General features: G+C 44.0%; 1 protein-coding gene across 5 annotated transcripts in view; it reads right to left on the bottom strand.

Moving 5' to 3' along the window:
* Positions 1–13,416, bottom strand: part of UBAC2 (UBA domain containing 2) — a 174,021-nt gene extending 160,605 nt beyond the window's left edge. Inside the window, exon 1 of one of the 5 annotated variants that reach the window (XM_032592407.1) lies at positions 12,988–13,416. In XM_032592407.1, coding sequence (XP_032448298.1) covers positions 12,988–13,165 — 178 coding nt within the window. In that variant the 5' untranslated portion in view covers positions 13,166–13,416. The other 4 variants (XM_032592411.1, XM_032592414.1, XM_030313333.1 and 1 more) reach the window with 4 other exon arrangements.
* Positions 13,417–13,820: the final 404 nt, after the last annotated feature.

The following is a 13,820-nucleotide window of genomic DNA, read 5'->3' as shown; positions in this document are numbered from 1 at the left end:
GGAAGGATTCAGGAATACAGATCAGAGCTTTAAAATGTTCCTCCTCTTTCTTTGATCCTGTAATTCCACATCTGTGATCATTTCTTTAGGATGAAGTCAAAGATATGATCAATAACTTAGTGATAAAGATGTTCACCACTGTTTAAATGGGGAAATGCTGGAGAAAAACATTTTAATACAACCTTTTAGGATATTTCAAAGTTATGATTCTGTATCCAAGACCATTTCAGGGAAGCATATTTGAATGCCATGTCTGTGTAAAGCCACATACACACACATGTAGGCATGTACACATGTGTGAGAGAGAAAAGAATGCTCAGGTAAACACTGCACAGAAGAAGTCTAAGGGAAGGAGCACTAAGCTGTCAGGGGTGGTTTGTCAGTGGGGGAGTCATTATGTGGGACCACTCCTTTTTACATCTGTATTTGTAAAATGTCCGAATTTTCTGCCAGCAGGCATGTTTCAGTTTTGTAATAATGCAAAACAAAACAAAGTTAAAAGCCAGCTTTGAACACTATTAACGACACAAGGCAAATTCATTTAAAAAGATTAAGTGAAAAAAGCAAAATACGAAACTGTACACAGGTCCAACTTTACTTTTAAACTTGTTTCTATACATACATATAGGTGACAAAATTTACACAACACCAATATGTAAACAGGAATGAAGTCTGGGCAGTACCGTGACATGGAATTTTATGTTTCTTCCTTATAGTTCCCAAATTTTATTCAATGAAAACCATCTCCAGTAAGTCTTAGAATCAAAGAGTTGATAAAGTCAAATTTCTTTGTTGCAGGGCCACTAAAGGTCTCAGAAGTACTAATTTGCCTTCTCAGTCTAAAAAAAAACAGTACGGCTGGCAACATTAGGACCATACTCAGCTACAGAACACTTGCCAAAAAGTAATACTGTGCTCTTTGCACTCTATGGTGCTACATTCAAGGGACCAAAATGACATCAACACTGGAAAACGTCTGAGAACAATGACAACATAACTTAAAAACTCTTAAGAAACATATCTGGGAAAGAGAACAATGATTTAAATGAGGGTTAAATTTTAACTCTCATTTATAGTCATAATTTAAATGAAGGTTAAAACTTAAGCAACATACAGAATAACTATAGATAAAAACATTGTATTGTATACTTGAAATTTGTTGAGAGTAGATTCTTACATGTTTTCACCACACATACACATACACAAAAAGATAACTATGTGAGGTGATGGATATATTAATTTACTTGATTTCAATACCATTTCACAACAGGTACGTATAACAAAAGGTCACATATAACATAAATATATAATACTTTTATTTGTCAACTGTATCTTAATAAAGCTAATAAAAATAAACTAAACAAGTGGTACCTCACTGGCTCAGTCAGAAGAGCAGTCAACTGTTGATCTCAGGGTCCTAAGTACAAGCCCCACATTACATGTAGAGATTATTAAAAAAAGAGTTGGTTAAGGATCCAACTCTTCATTTCAGCTCAGGTCATGATTTCATGGTCGTGAGATCAAGCCCCATGGAGCCTGCTTGGGATTCTCTCTCTCTCCCTCTTCCTCTGCCCCTTCCTGCTCAGGAGCACTCGTGCTCTCTCAAAAACAAATAAACTTTTAAAAAATCAGCTAAACATTATATTATTTGACTTAAAAATAAACTTAAAGCAATTTTTTAATTAAAAAAAAAATGGAGCACCTGGGTGGCTCAGCTGGTTGAGTATCGACTCTTGATTTTTGGCTCAGGTCATGATCCCAGGGTCGTGGGACTGAGCCCCACACTGGGCTCCATTCCAAGCATGGAGCCTGCTTGAGATTCTCTCTTTCTCTCCCTTTGCCCCTCTCCCCTGCTCAGCTCTCTCTAAAATAAATAAATAAAATAAATAAACACAGGCCCAAGGGAGACATTTAAAAACAAAACAACAACAAAAAACTTAAGCAGCTCCTCACTCTACCAGAGTTCCACAAGGCACACTTTAAAAATGCTGGAGTAAATTATTTACAAGATATTCTTTATCAGATTGTACTTACTTATTAAAATTCTATAGAAATGCATTTTTTAAGTGTATTTATTTTGAGAAAGAGAGCGAGCATGCATGCACAAGGAGGAAGGGGCAGAGAGGGAGAAAGAGAAAGAGAATCCCCAACAGACTCCGTATACAGTGTGGAGCCCGACGCAGGGCTCGAACCCACAAACCATGAGATCATGACCTGAGATGAAGTCGGACGCTTACCCAACTGAGCCACCCAGGCACCCCTAGAAATGCATTTTTAACACAGCCTGATTTAAGATAGGCTCCATCATCATTAATATGACTGATACTGACACAACCTGAGAACAGAAGAAGATAATAACTTGACTAATAAAGGATGAAGAGAGAAAAAAGAAGAAAATGCAAATAACTATAGTGTATTAGCTATGACAAAAAGATCCTAATTAGGACATAAAACATCCCCACTGAAAGCAAAACAGGATATTGGTTCCTACTTAGAAAGAAAGAGGGAGACGCGGGGGTTGAAAGGAACCTAGTAGAACACAGGAGCACATCTACAGCAGTCAGGACACAGCAATGCAGTTTTCCAGGACTCGGAAAAGAGCTCCATTGCAAAGCTGAGCTATTACATTCATCACTAGACTACAACTATCTCAGTGGTCAAGAGAGAGAAGTGTTAATAATACTTCCTTAAGTCTGGGAAGCAGTACTGTGCATTCGTTTCAGGGCACAGAAAGTGGACTCATATTGACTAGGTTCAAATTCTCATCATGCTTCTTACCAGCTATGTGATCTTGGGAAAGCCACTTAAACGTCTGTGCCAAAGCTTCTTCATCTGCAAACTGGGAAGAATAATCCCACTACCTCATCAGGTTGTTCTGAGAATTAAATGAGTTAATAGATGGAAACTGCTTAGAACAGAGCCTAGCAGTAATTGTTACATGATATGTTACACAAACAAAATTTACAGTTATAGTGTGACATAAGTAAAACTAACAATAACTCACACTTAATAGTCATTAATTGAAAATTTTTAAGAAATCATATAGATATGTAGACCCCTCATTTAGGTTATGGCTCTTTCTCCCAGGAATTTTTCCTAAGGCTTAGAAGTTATATTGCCATAGCTCCTAGCCATTTTCCTTCAAGGGAAAGGGGAATAAATTTACATTAGTTTTGGAAGTAGGCAAACCTGGGTTCAAATCCTAGCTCTTCTTTTAAAAAAAAAAAAAAATTTTTTTTACATTTATTTATTTTTGAGAAACAGAGTGAGACAAAGCATGAGTGGGGGAGGGGCAGAGAGAAGGAGACACAGAATCTGAAGCAGGCTCCAAGGCAAGCGGTCAGCACAGAGACTGATGCGGGGCTCGAACCCACAAACCGTGAGATCATGACCTGAGCTGAAGTTGGACACTCAACCGACTGAGCCACCCAGGTGCCCCCAAATCCTAGCTCTTCTACATATATACTAGTTATGTGATTTTGGATGAGTTATGTTCTGAGCTTCAAAGTATTCATTTGTGGCAAAGATAATAATACCTAGCATTACTCTGAAAATTAAATATAATAACTTAAGGAAAACAATCTTTTCTCCTTTAAATTGTGGTGAAGTTATACCATCCTTTGGGGTTGGAATTTGGCAGCATGCATCAAAAATTATAAAATAATACAGTTTATTTATTCTTCTTTCACCTCTAGAAACATCTGAAAATTAAGATGCTCTAAGCATCACTATAATAGAAAAAAAAAAAAAGAAAGGAGAGAAGCACAAACCTAATTCTGTAAGAACAGCATACTTGGAAAATGCTTATGACAAAGGAGAGAAAAGCAGAATACACACATAGTCACTGTGATTGCTTTTTAAAAGTATTTTGTGTGAAATAAACGCAAGTTACAAAATAGCATTTGAGTGTGATAAATTTATTTTTAATTATTTATTTGGATATTTACTTTTGCATTAGAAAAAGTATGAAGATAAATACCAAAATGTCAATAAGTGCTATTTTTATTTTTTTCTACTACTTTCCCATATTTCAGAGTTTTCTAAAATGAACTTTATTCAATTTATCGTAACAAAATCAGTTCATTTAAAACAAGACTATAAGGAGCGCCTAGGTGGCTCAATTGGCTAAGCATCCGTCTGACTCTTGGTTTCGACTTAGGTCATGATCTCATGGTTTGTGAGATCAAGCGCCACATTGGGCTCTGTGCTTACAGCACAGAGCCTGCTCAGGATTCTCTCCCCCATCTCTCTCTGCCCCTCCCCCTCCCCCACTCGTTCGCTCTCTCAATATAAGTATTAAAATTTAAATATAAAAAAACCAATTATTGGGGCGCCTGGGTGGCTCAGTCGGTTAAGCATCCGACTTCAGCTCAGGTCACGATCTCGCGGTCCGTGAGTTCGAGCCCCGCGTCGGGCTCTGGGCTGACGGCTCAGAGCGTGGAGCCTGCTTCCGATTCTGTGTCTCCCTCTCTCTCTGTCCCTCCTCCACTCAAGCTCTGTCTCTCTATGTCTCAAAAATAAATAAACGTTAAAAAAATTAAAAAAAAAACAATTATATAAATATCTTGAGGAAAATATGAAGAAAAAAGAAGAAAAAGATGAAAAAATTAACAGAAATGCTTAACAGTGGTTTTTCTCTATCTTTCAAACTTTCTATAATGTGATTAATTACTTTGAGACTGAAAAAGAAACACTTTTTAAAATCATTCTCCCTTGGGGCGACTGGGTGGCTCAGTAGGAAGGGCATGCAACTCTTGACCTCAGGGTCATGAATTTGAGCCCCATGTTAGGTGTAGAGATTACTTAAGTAAATAAATATTTTAAAAAATAAAAAATAAAGCATCCTCCCTCAAGCTTGTCCTTCCCTAATTAATACCTGTCTTTCCTTCTCAGTTAAAATTCTTTTTTTTTTTTTTTTTAACATTTATTTATTATTGAGAGACAGAGACAGAGCATGAGCAGGGGAGGGACAGAGAGAGGAGGAGACACAGAATTCAAAGCAGGTTCTAGGCTCTGAGCTGCCAGCACAAGGCCCGACTCGGGGCTTGAACTCAAGAACTCATGAGTTGATCATGAGTTGAACTCATGAGAGATCATGACCTGAGCCAAAGTCAGACCCTTAACCGACTGAGCCACCCAGGCGCCCTCAGTTAAAATTCTTAAATAATATCTTCCTTGAGAGTTTCAAGGATATACTGTACTCCTCAAAAACTTAAGAAATGTAGGAAATAGCTTATCCCCAAGAGTCAAGCATTAAAGGCAACTGTGCAGGGTTTGGGCAACCCAAACCTGATGAATTAATCCTTTACTGCAACAAATAATGAAATCAGAGCAGAAAATATAAGTTCTAATGTCACCTTTCAAGGGCCAGCCAGAAAATATAAATTCTAATGTCACCTTTCAAGGGCCAGCCAAAATGATTCTTGGCCCCCAAAAGAGAAACACAACTAGAACAAGATGATAAAACTGGAGTTTCCATTAAGGTACCAAATACAAGGGCTGCTGCACACCAAAGGGAAGTTCTACACCAAAATGCAGGATTTACAAAGGAAACTAATCTAATGCAATCCCATGGCTGTTAAGATTCCTCTCAGCCTTATTATGAAGATAGAAAGAGTGGGTGGAACAGCAAGAGTTCTCTGCTGAACAGAGGGCATGAGGAAAAAGATCTGTGGTGTGCGTATCCAAGTGTGGTGAGTACAACTACACCCTCACATTGAGCTGAGTCGGGGGCTCAGGGGGCCTATTCAGTGAGCTAAATATGTGACGCCTGAGGTGACATGGTGGCTTTCCACCTCGGTAAACCAGAGTAGAAGAAGAAGCCAAGTTGATCACAGGGTTCACATGCACAACCAAGGCAAAGAACCCAGCAATTCCAGAGAAGCAGAGATGCACCGCATGCAATGGTCAGCAATGGGGTCAAGTCTGTTTCAGTCCGACAGTGCTCTTAAGCAAGCCAAAAGGACTCCAGAAGGAGGAAACTGCAGGTGGACCTAAGTTCCTAGGAACTAAGGAAGAGTCATCAAATAAAGTCCACCAACATAAAGATGCGTCCCCCCGCCCCAACCCAAGCCCAGGGGAGTAGCGGGGACGGTAGGCTCACAGAAATCTAAAGAGCCCACAAGAGGGTCAGCTTTAACTAAAGAACTATCCTATTTCCTATTCCTTCCTCCTCCCACACCACTCAGTCTAGAACCTAATAAGATCAGAAACAGAAAATCTGAGACAGAGGGGAACACAAAAAAGGGTAGAAGCCAATCACAGCCTTTTCTCTCACAGCAAGTGGTTGCCAAGTACAAGTCTTAACTGGGAGAAAGGAGAAAACGTCTTACCTTTGAATGAAGACTGAAGTGCTGACTAAAATGTTCAACTGCATTTTTTTTTTTAATGTAGGCCCCATGTCCAACATGGAGCTCGAACTCACAACCCTGAGATCAAGAGATCAAGATCAAGCTCTACCAACTGAGCCAGCCAGGTGCCCTTAACTACATATTTTTAAATTTAAGTTGAGCCTGTATTTTGTGACTTCTATTTCCTAAGATTAGCGCCACCTGAATGTATTTTTCATCTTTTATTTACTACTGAATTCCAAGCATCTGGAAGACAGCCTGGCCCACAGAAGTGCTCATTAAACAACTGATGAATCAATAACTTGAAGAGTGAATAAAAAAGTCATAGATCTGATACCTTTTCATAAAGACAAAAAGCTTTCCAAGCTGCATACACTTTAAAGGGATGGTGAGAGACAAAAATATTTGATCATCTCCCACAAGTATTTAACACACTGATTACATAAAGAAAGAATATGTCAGTAACAACACAGCTTGGTACTTCTTTAGAGCAAAAAACAGCTGCAGTGGTAAATTGTCGAGGTGTCCATTTCAGCATTTTGCAGGGGACAGAGTATGCAGACCCTGAATGACCCCACCCGTCACTATAGCTTGCCCATCTCCAGAGTGAGATAAATATCCTTACAGTCACTGACACTACTGGACGTTGTATGCACTAACTCCCTTAACCACATCTGACTCCAAGCTCCCTAACTGGTGGTTTTGGATCAAAACCAGTTTCACTGGTTCCACCTCAGCTCAAAACTGTATTTCTCAGTCTAATAAATTTGTACTGGCTCCCACCTCAGTGCTGTGTGAATTTAGTTATAGCAAGATACCCAAGCACCTAAGTCTTCAAAGGGCCAAACTGAGCTGTGTCTCCCCCAGATTCCCTCCCCAGCTGTGTGTCCCTATGGTCCACTCTCCCTATTTCTACTCTCCACCTCTGGTTCACTCCTTAACTCAACTAAGCAGGTTTTGACCCTAATGAGCCACTGAAACTGCCCTCTTTACAGTAACCATACCCACTAATGCCAAATCCAGCAAACGCTGAGGATATGAGACAACCAGGTGAGTACGGAATTTAAAAATAAAAGTCAAGGAGTAAAGAAGTTTAGAAAGAAATGTTCACCAAAGCCAATGCAAGAAAACATTCCACTAAGACAGGGACTGGGAAGCACCCAGAAGATTCGTGGGTGTGGAAGTCCCTGGTCACCTGGTCCACGGTAGTTTTCATGGAGAGGTGGGGCAAATTCTGGCTGTGGTGGGTGGAGTACAAAGCCAGTGGGCAAACCCCGAAGAACAGCTGATGAACTGTAGAGGGCTAAAGAGTGCAGGGATGTGAGAAAGGAAATCAAGCAAAGGTCATCTTTCAAGGACTGTGGTTGGGAAGAAGAAACAGCAGTCAGCAGCTGGAAGGTGCAGGATAGACAGGGGGGTTAGGCTTTTGCATTTTTCAGAACACACTCAGGAGAAAGATCCAGTTGAAAATCCCTAACGCTTGGGTGCCTGGGTAGCTCAGTGGGTTAAGCGTCTGACTCTTGATATCAGCTCAGGTCACGACCTCATGATTCATGAGATCGAGCCCTGCATTGGGCTCTGCACTGACAATGCAGAGCCTGCTTGGGATTCTCTCTCTCTGTCCCTCCCCCACTCATGCTCTTCCTCTCTCTCAAAAAAAATAAGCTTAAAAAGAAACAAAAAACAAAACCCTAACCCTGATCTAGGAGCTTTACATACACTAACTTTTTAAATTTTTTTTTTAATGTTTATTATTTTTGAGAGAGAGACAGAGAGCAAGCAGGGAAGGGGCAGAGAGAGAGGGAGAAACAGAATAGGAAGCAGGCTCCAGGTTCTGAACTGTCAGCACAGAGCCTGATGCGGGGCTTCAACTCACAGACCTCAAGATCATGAACTGAGCTGTAGTCCGGCCGCCCAACCGACTGAGCCACCCAGGCGCCCCTATACACACTAACTTTTAATCTTCACAACAACTCAATAAAACAGATACTAATATTCTCTCCTTTCCACAGGCAGGGGATCTGAAGCACTCTGGGAGTCTCTGAAAAGCCCCCTACAGTATCAACAAGAAAAAGCGCCAGATTTAACCACGTGTCGAGCTCATGCTCTCAGAGGAAAGAAGGAAGAAGTGGCAATCGGCAAAGGCAGTAAAGAATGAATTACCAAGAGATGGAGGGGGGGCTAGGGGAAGGGGCTTCATTCTTTTAGCCTGGGGAAAAGGGAAAGGAACAAAGTCTGTATGCCAAACCAACTCACTCATCCCTCAAAACTCAACCAGAGTATCACCCACTCCATGTGAAGTCTCTGACAACTATTAAAGTGTGGATATAAACAAGATAGAGAGAGACCGTGCCCAGGTGACAGCCCTTATTTTGTGGGTCTTTTAAGAGTGATATGGGTAGAGGGGCGCCTGGGTGGCGCAGTCGGTTGGGCGTCCGACTTCAGCCAGGTCACGATCTCGCGGTCCGGGAGTTCGAGCCCCGCGTCGGGCTCTGGGCTGATGGCTCAGAGCCTGGAGCCTGTTTCCGATTCTGTGTCTCCCTCTCTCTCTGTCCCTCCCCCGTTCATGCTCTGTCTCTCTCTGTCCCAAAAATAAATAAACGTTGAAAAAAAAAAATTAAAAAAAAAAAAAAAAAAAAAAAAAAGAGTGATATGGGTAGAGACTGGGAAGAGTCTTGAGGATAGGGATGAAAGGGTAAGGGCCCAGGGAGACGACTGAATTCAAGGACTCAGCTCAGATCAGGTGCCACACGTGAACATGAGTTGGGGTTTTACCAGATGACTGTAGCGGAACAGGAGCACCAGGTCTTGCTGAGAACTCAACTCCAGACTTGATATGGAAGTTGCCAGAAATGGGCTGTAAACTGGAGACAACGAGGAGAATGGAGAGTCTGGGGATCAGAGTCACTGTGGTGAGAGTATAGAAGCTGCAAGAGTTTGTTTACAACAAAAGACAAATCAAATTGAACTGGGGGTAAAAGGCAGGTTTCTTCCATGGACACACTCACCTCTGCCTACTCGGCCATCTCCTCTTTCCCTACCATCCCGGCTACTAGAATTGCCTGAGGTCCTGTCCTCGGCCTTCTAACTCTACTCACTGCTTCCGGTGTCCTCACTCATGTCCATGGCAGAGCTCCCACCTAACTATCCATGTCCAGTCCAGCTCTCTCTCTCCAAATGTCCCCCGGGAAATCTCTGGGCACTACAGCCTCCCGCCCCCCAACCCCTCCCCCCGCATTAAATGTGTCCACAGCTGAACTCATCTTTCTCCCAAAATGAGCTCCCCCTTTCTGCATCCCCTACCTTAGTGAATGGTGCCACCATCTGTCTCCCCAGAGCCACCTTTAACTCCTCTTTATGCCCAAAATCTAACAAGTTTTAATGACACAATCCATTTAATCACACATCTTTAGAACCTTTCTTCACTGTCGTATTCATTCTTACCGCTACCACCTGACCTGGGCCTTCAGCATTTCCCACTGGACTCTATTTTCTCTGCCCTTCTGCTGGCCACCCTTTCGTTTTGATCTAAATCTCTTTGTCCACTAGAATCTCCTGGGGATAACTTTGAAAATTCAGATTTCTGATGCCCACACTGGCCTTTCTCAATCTCTCTGTGGATGAGACCCAGGACTATGGACATTCAGAAAGCTCAATGTTGATTTTTTTGCAGCCAGGCCTCAGGCAACATCTAGAAAACACTGATCCCATCACCAACAATAATCTCCCATCTTCCCTCCCACAGCAACATGAGGCATTCACAAGTGGTGCTCTAGACCATCACCTCCTTCCGCGTCTCCGGACTTTGCCCTATCAGTCATGCCTATCTGTGTACCTGAACAGGAGGAACCTTAGCCATTCCTCCACCTTCTTCCCCAGGGCCTCCTTTTCTCTCTCGTCAGGTGGGTGATTTCACCACACCCCTCTTAAACTGCTCAGTGCAGCCATAACCGTCAATCCTCTAATTCAAAGACAGAGTCACAAACGCCCTGCCCTGGCAGCACCAGCATTCTTCAGCACCTTGAAAATGCCCAGCTGTGCCTGGTTCCGTCTTTGCGTTTGCTCTTCCCTTTTTGCAAAATGCATGTTTTTCAATAAATTCTGACATGGCTGGCTCCTTCATACCATTTGGGTCTCCTCTCAAAGTCACCCTCCCAGATATCCTCCCACACCACACTTGCTAAAGCAGTCATCCACCATAACCTCAATCTATTACACTCGTATTTTCTTCATGACACTTATCACTATGTGAAATCACATCGTTAACTTACTTGATCCTGTTTACTACTCTATCCTCTGTACACAAACAGTGTGTGGCTTACATGGGTACCCAACAGATACTGCTGAATAAATAAATGAGAGGAAAGCAAATGCAGTACTAAATCACCATTATCTACTAGTCACAAAATGAGGGAAATATGCAGGTGATAGGAAATGGCAGGTACTTTTCCTTTGAAAAGAGAATGTTACTCATCATCCATGGGGTCATGGGCAGATTATTCTTCCTCAGGATACTTACTCAAGATCAGAACTTTGACTTACCAAAGAGCCACACAACTTACCTAGATGAAATCAATTCCCTGTCAGCGGGTAGCCTTGCAAAGAAAAATGTTAAAGTAGATAACCACTGATACCCAGCCTTGCCAAAAACCAGTCCTTGGAAAAACTGCCCAAACTCCACTGCAAACAGGGACCCAGACTTGTTCAACATTGCAATCCCAGCACCTAGCAGTTTCCAGCCCACAATAGATGGTCAAAATGTTTGTTAAATGAGCACAGAAGACATAGCCTTCTGAGGAATGGCCATCCCATCAAGTCTTACCCTGAGGACATACTTATTTTAGAAACAGCACAGGACAGCTGAGAAGTCTTGGCCTATGCCTCTCCCTGAGCAGGAGTTTGGTTCCTAGAATTCAGTACTCATCAACCCTGTGCCATAGGTAATCAAGTATTACCTTCTCCATTGTCACTGTGTATCAAATCTGAATAAACTTTGCCAATACAATGGCTAATACAGTATAGTAACCAGTGACAATAATCAGTAACCCAGTAATACAGTACAATGACCTTTCTAACTTTTTCATGTATTCTGGTCAGCAAGGAAGGATGGCTCGGAATGTTGAAACAACTAAAATTAAAGACTCTATCATTAATTTTACATCCACCAGTGTATGGCTCACTGTGTGATCCCAAGAAAAATCACACCACCTTCTTGACCAACAGTGTCAACAATCTCATGTTCTTTAACCAAAGGGTAGTTTGGGGATGATTAACTAGCCAGTACTTGTAACCTACTCTGAGGCCAATGAGTATCGTAAGTCAAATTAATTATGAAACAAAGGAAATCAGGGGTGCCTGGATGCTCAGTTAATCGAGCATCCGACTCTTGATTTCGGCTCAGGTCATGATTTCACAGTTCTTCAGATCAAGCCCCACATCGGCTCTGGGCTGACAGCACGGAGCCTGCTTGGGATTCTCTCCCTCTCTCTGCCCCTCCCCTATGTGCGTGCTCTCTCTCTCTCAAAATAAATAAACAAACAAACAAACAAACAAACATTTTTTTTAAAAAGGGAAATCATAAATATTCAATCTACTCCAAAACCAGAAGTTGGGAAGTGAGGAAGGTTTTAAATTAGGCCTGTGGCTCTGATACTCTCAGACGGAGACCTGTATTCTCAGAAAAGATTTCCAACAATCAAAACAGATCTTTAAGCTTTGGAAATGTCAACGGCTCCCATACTCTGGCAAGATTAAGCTCACATGTAGAGAGATATGAAGTACTAACAGTGACAAGCAATCGCAAAATTATGCCTGTTGGAACAGTTCACTGTTGATGTACCAGTGCCTAATCCTAGGCTGTTTACTTAACACACAGCCCACCTCACCAAAAGCCAACTAAACAATTTCAGTGAAAAAAATAAAGTTGTCTAAAAGGTTGCATATACTCCATTGCCCTCTCTCTGCTGGCCACCGCTGACGTTCAAGGAAAAGATCACAGCAACATCCAGGAGCAATGTCCGCGCCTTCCTGCCAAATGACTTCTTAACTTCCTTCCACTTTAATGGACTTTCATCAGTTTTTATTTGTCTAAAAACTCTTAAGGGTCACCGAGTTAGAAAGAAACCTAAGTAAACCTGAGGAGTCAGCTCCTGAGACGGAGGCTGGAATTTGCATCTGGGGGAGAGCCAGTTCGGTCCCTCTGTAGCCCAAATGGAGCAAGGTGACTGGGAAGGGAGCAGTCTTCCAGCATCGATTCCACCAGGGCAAGCCTCTTCTGGCACAGGCGCCGACGAGCGCCAACGGGTCGAGCCTGGAACACATCAGGACTCCCAGCCCGACCCTAACTGTCCAGCCCACCTGCGGCAGCCCCTGGACACCTGAGCATCGCACCTGGGGTTCATAGATGGGGACCGGGGCTGACGGCGGAACTCAGTCCCCACTCGCACCTCCAGTCTGAGGTGGGGGCGGTGCCCGCTGCCCCTCACGGGCAGGAACCACTAAGGTTCGGGCGCGGGGATGAAGGGTCGGCCCCCAAACCTCCAGCAACCCCGAGGGTCCCCGCTGCCCCGAGGCTTCTCAAGGAGGTGCCTAGGGTGGCGCGTAGGGAACAGCCATGAAAGCGGCAGCCGGTACTCACAAAGCCCACTGGAGCCGGTGCTGGTGAACATGGTCCCGCCGGACCCGGAGCCCCGCGGGGGGACAGGGGGAGGGGAAGTGGAGGTGGAGGGACCCGGCGACAACGCAGGCGCACTCCTGGCGTGGCGGCGAATCTGGCAACTGGATTCCACTCCAGGGGCTGCCTGTGAGCGGCGCATGCGCGGCCCGTGGGGCGCACTGCTTCTCCCGCCCCCTCCCTTCCTGCCTGGGAAGGGAAGTCGGTCCGCAGCTGGGGCGATCCGTGTGTCCGGGTTTTCCGACTGCCACGGGCCCCCTTTAGAAAAGGAATGGGAATAAACGGAAAGAGTGTAACTCCTGGAAGCTGCACTAAAATACTCAGCGCCGCCCCACGCCCGGTGGAGCCGCGTGGCAGCGGATTCCTCCAGAGGGCCGGCGTCGGGATATTCCTCGCGACCTCTAACCTCTCCACGGACGGGACGCCCGGCGCGTTCCACGCATGCTCAGTCTTTCTGGACAGACTGCCCCCCCCCCCCGCCTTCCCCCTGCCGTCCCCCCTGGAAGTTCGCTCCCGCGAGGACTGTAGACAATAAATGTCTCGAGTTCCGGTGTCCAGCCAAGTGCTGGAGGCCGCTGGGTCGCGGGGAGCAACGCTGCCTAGGGTCCTCCCTTTCCTACGTCGATCCTGCGCGGAATCCCCTGAAAAGGCGCCGAGTGTTGTGGTCCCCAGATACACCCTACCACACCGCGCCGGCCGGTGACGAGGATCCTGGGACTGACGAGTCTATGGCTGAACGATCTTGCTCCCTAAACTTCTGCTTTGGCGTCCTTCTCAGACATGGGCTATTTCTTTTA

This window comes from Lynx canadensis, chromosome A1 (genome assembly GCF_007474595.2).
Source record: "Lynx canadensis isolate LIC74 chromosome A1, mLynCan4.pri.v2, whole genome shotgun sequence".
Taxonomy (NCBI): Eukaryota; Metazoa; Chordata; class Mammalia; order Carnivora; family Felidae; genus Lynx; species Lynx canadensis.
Note: the sequence above shows the minus strand (reverse complement) of the source record. Positions and strands in the feature narration are given on the sequence as shown.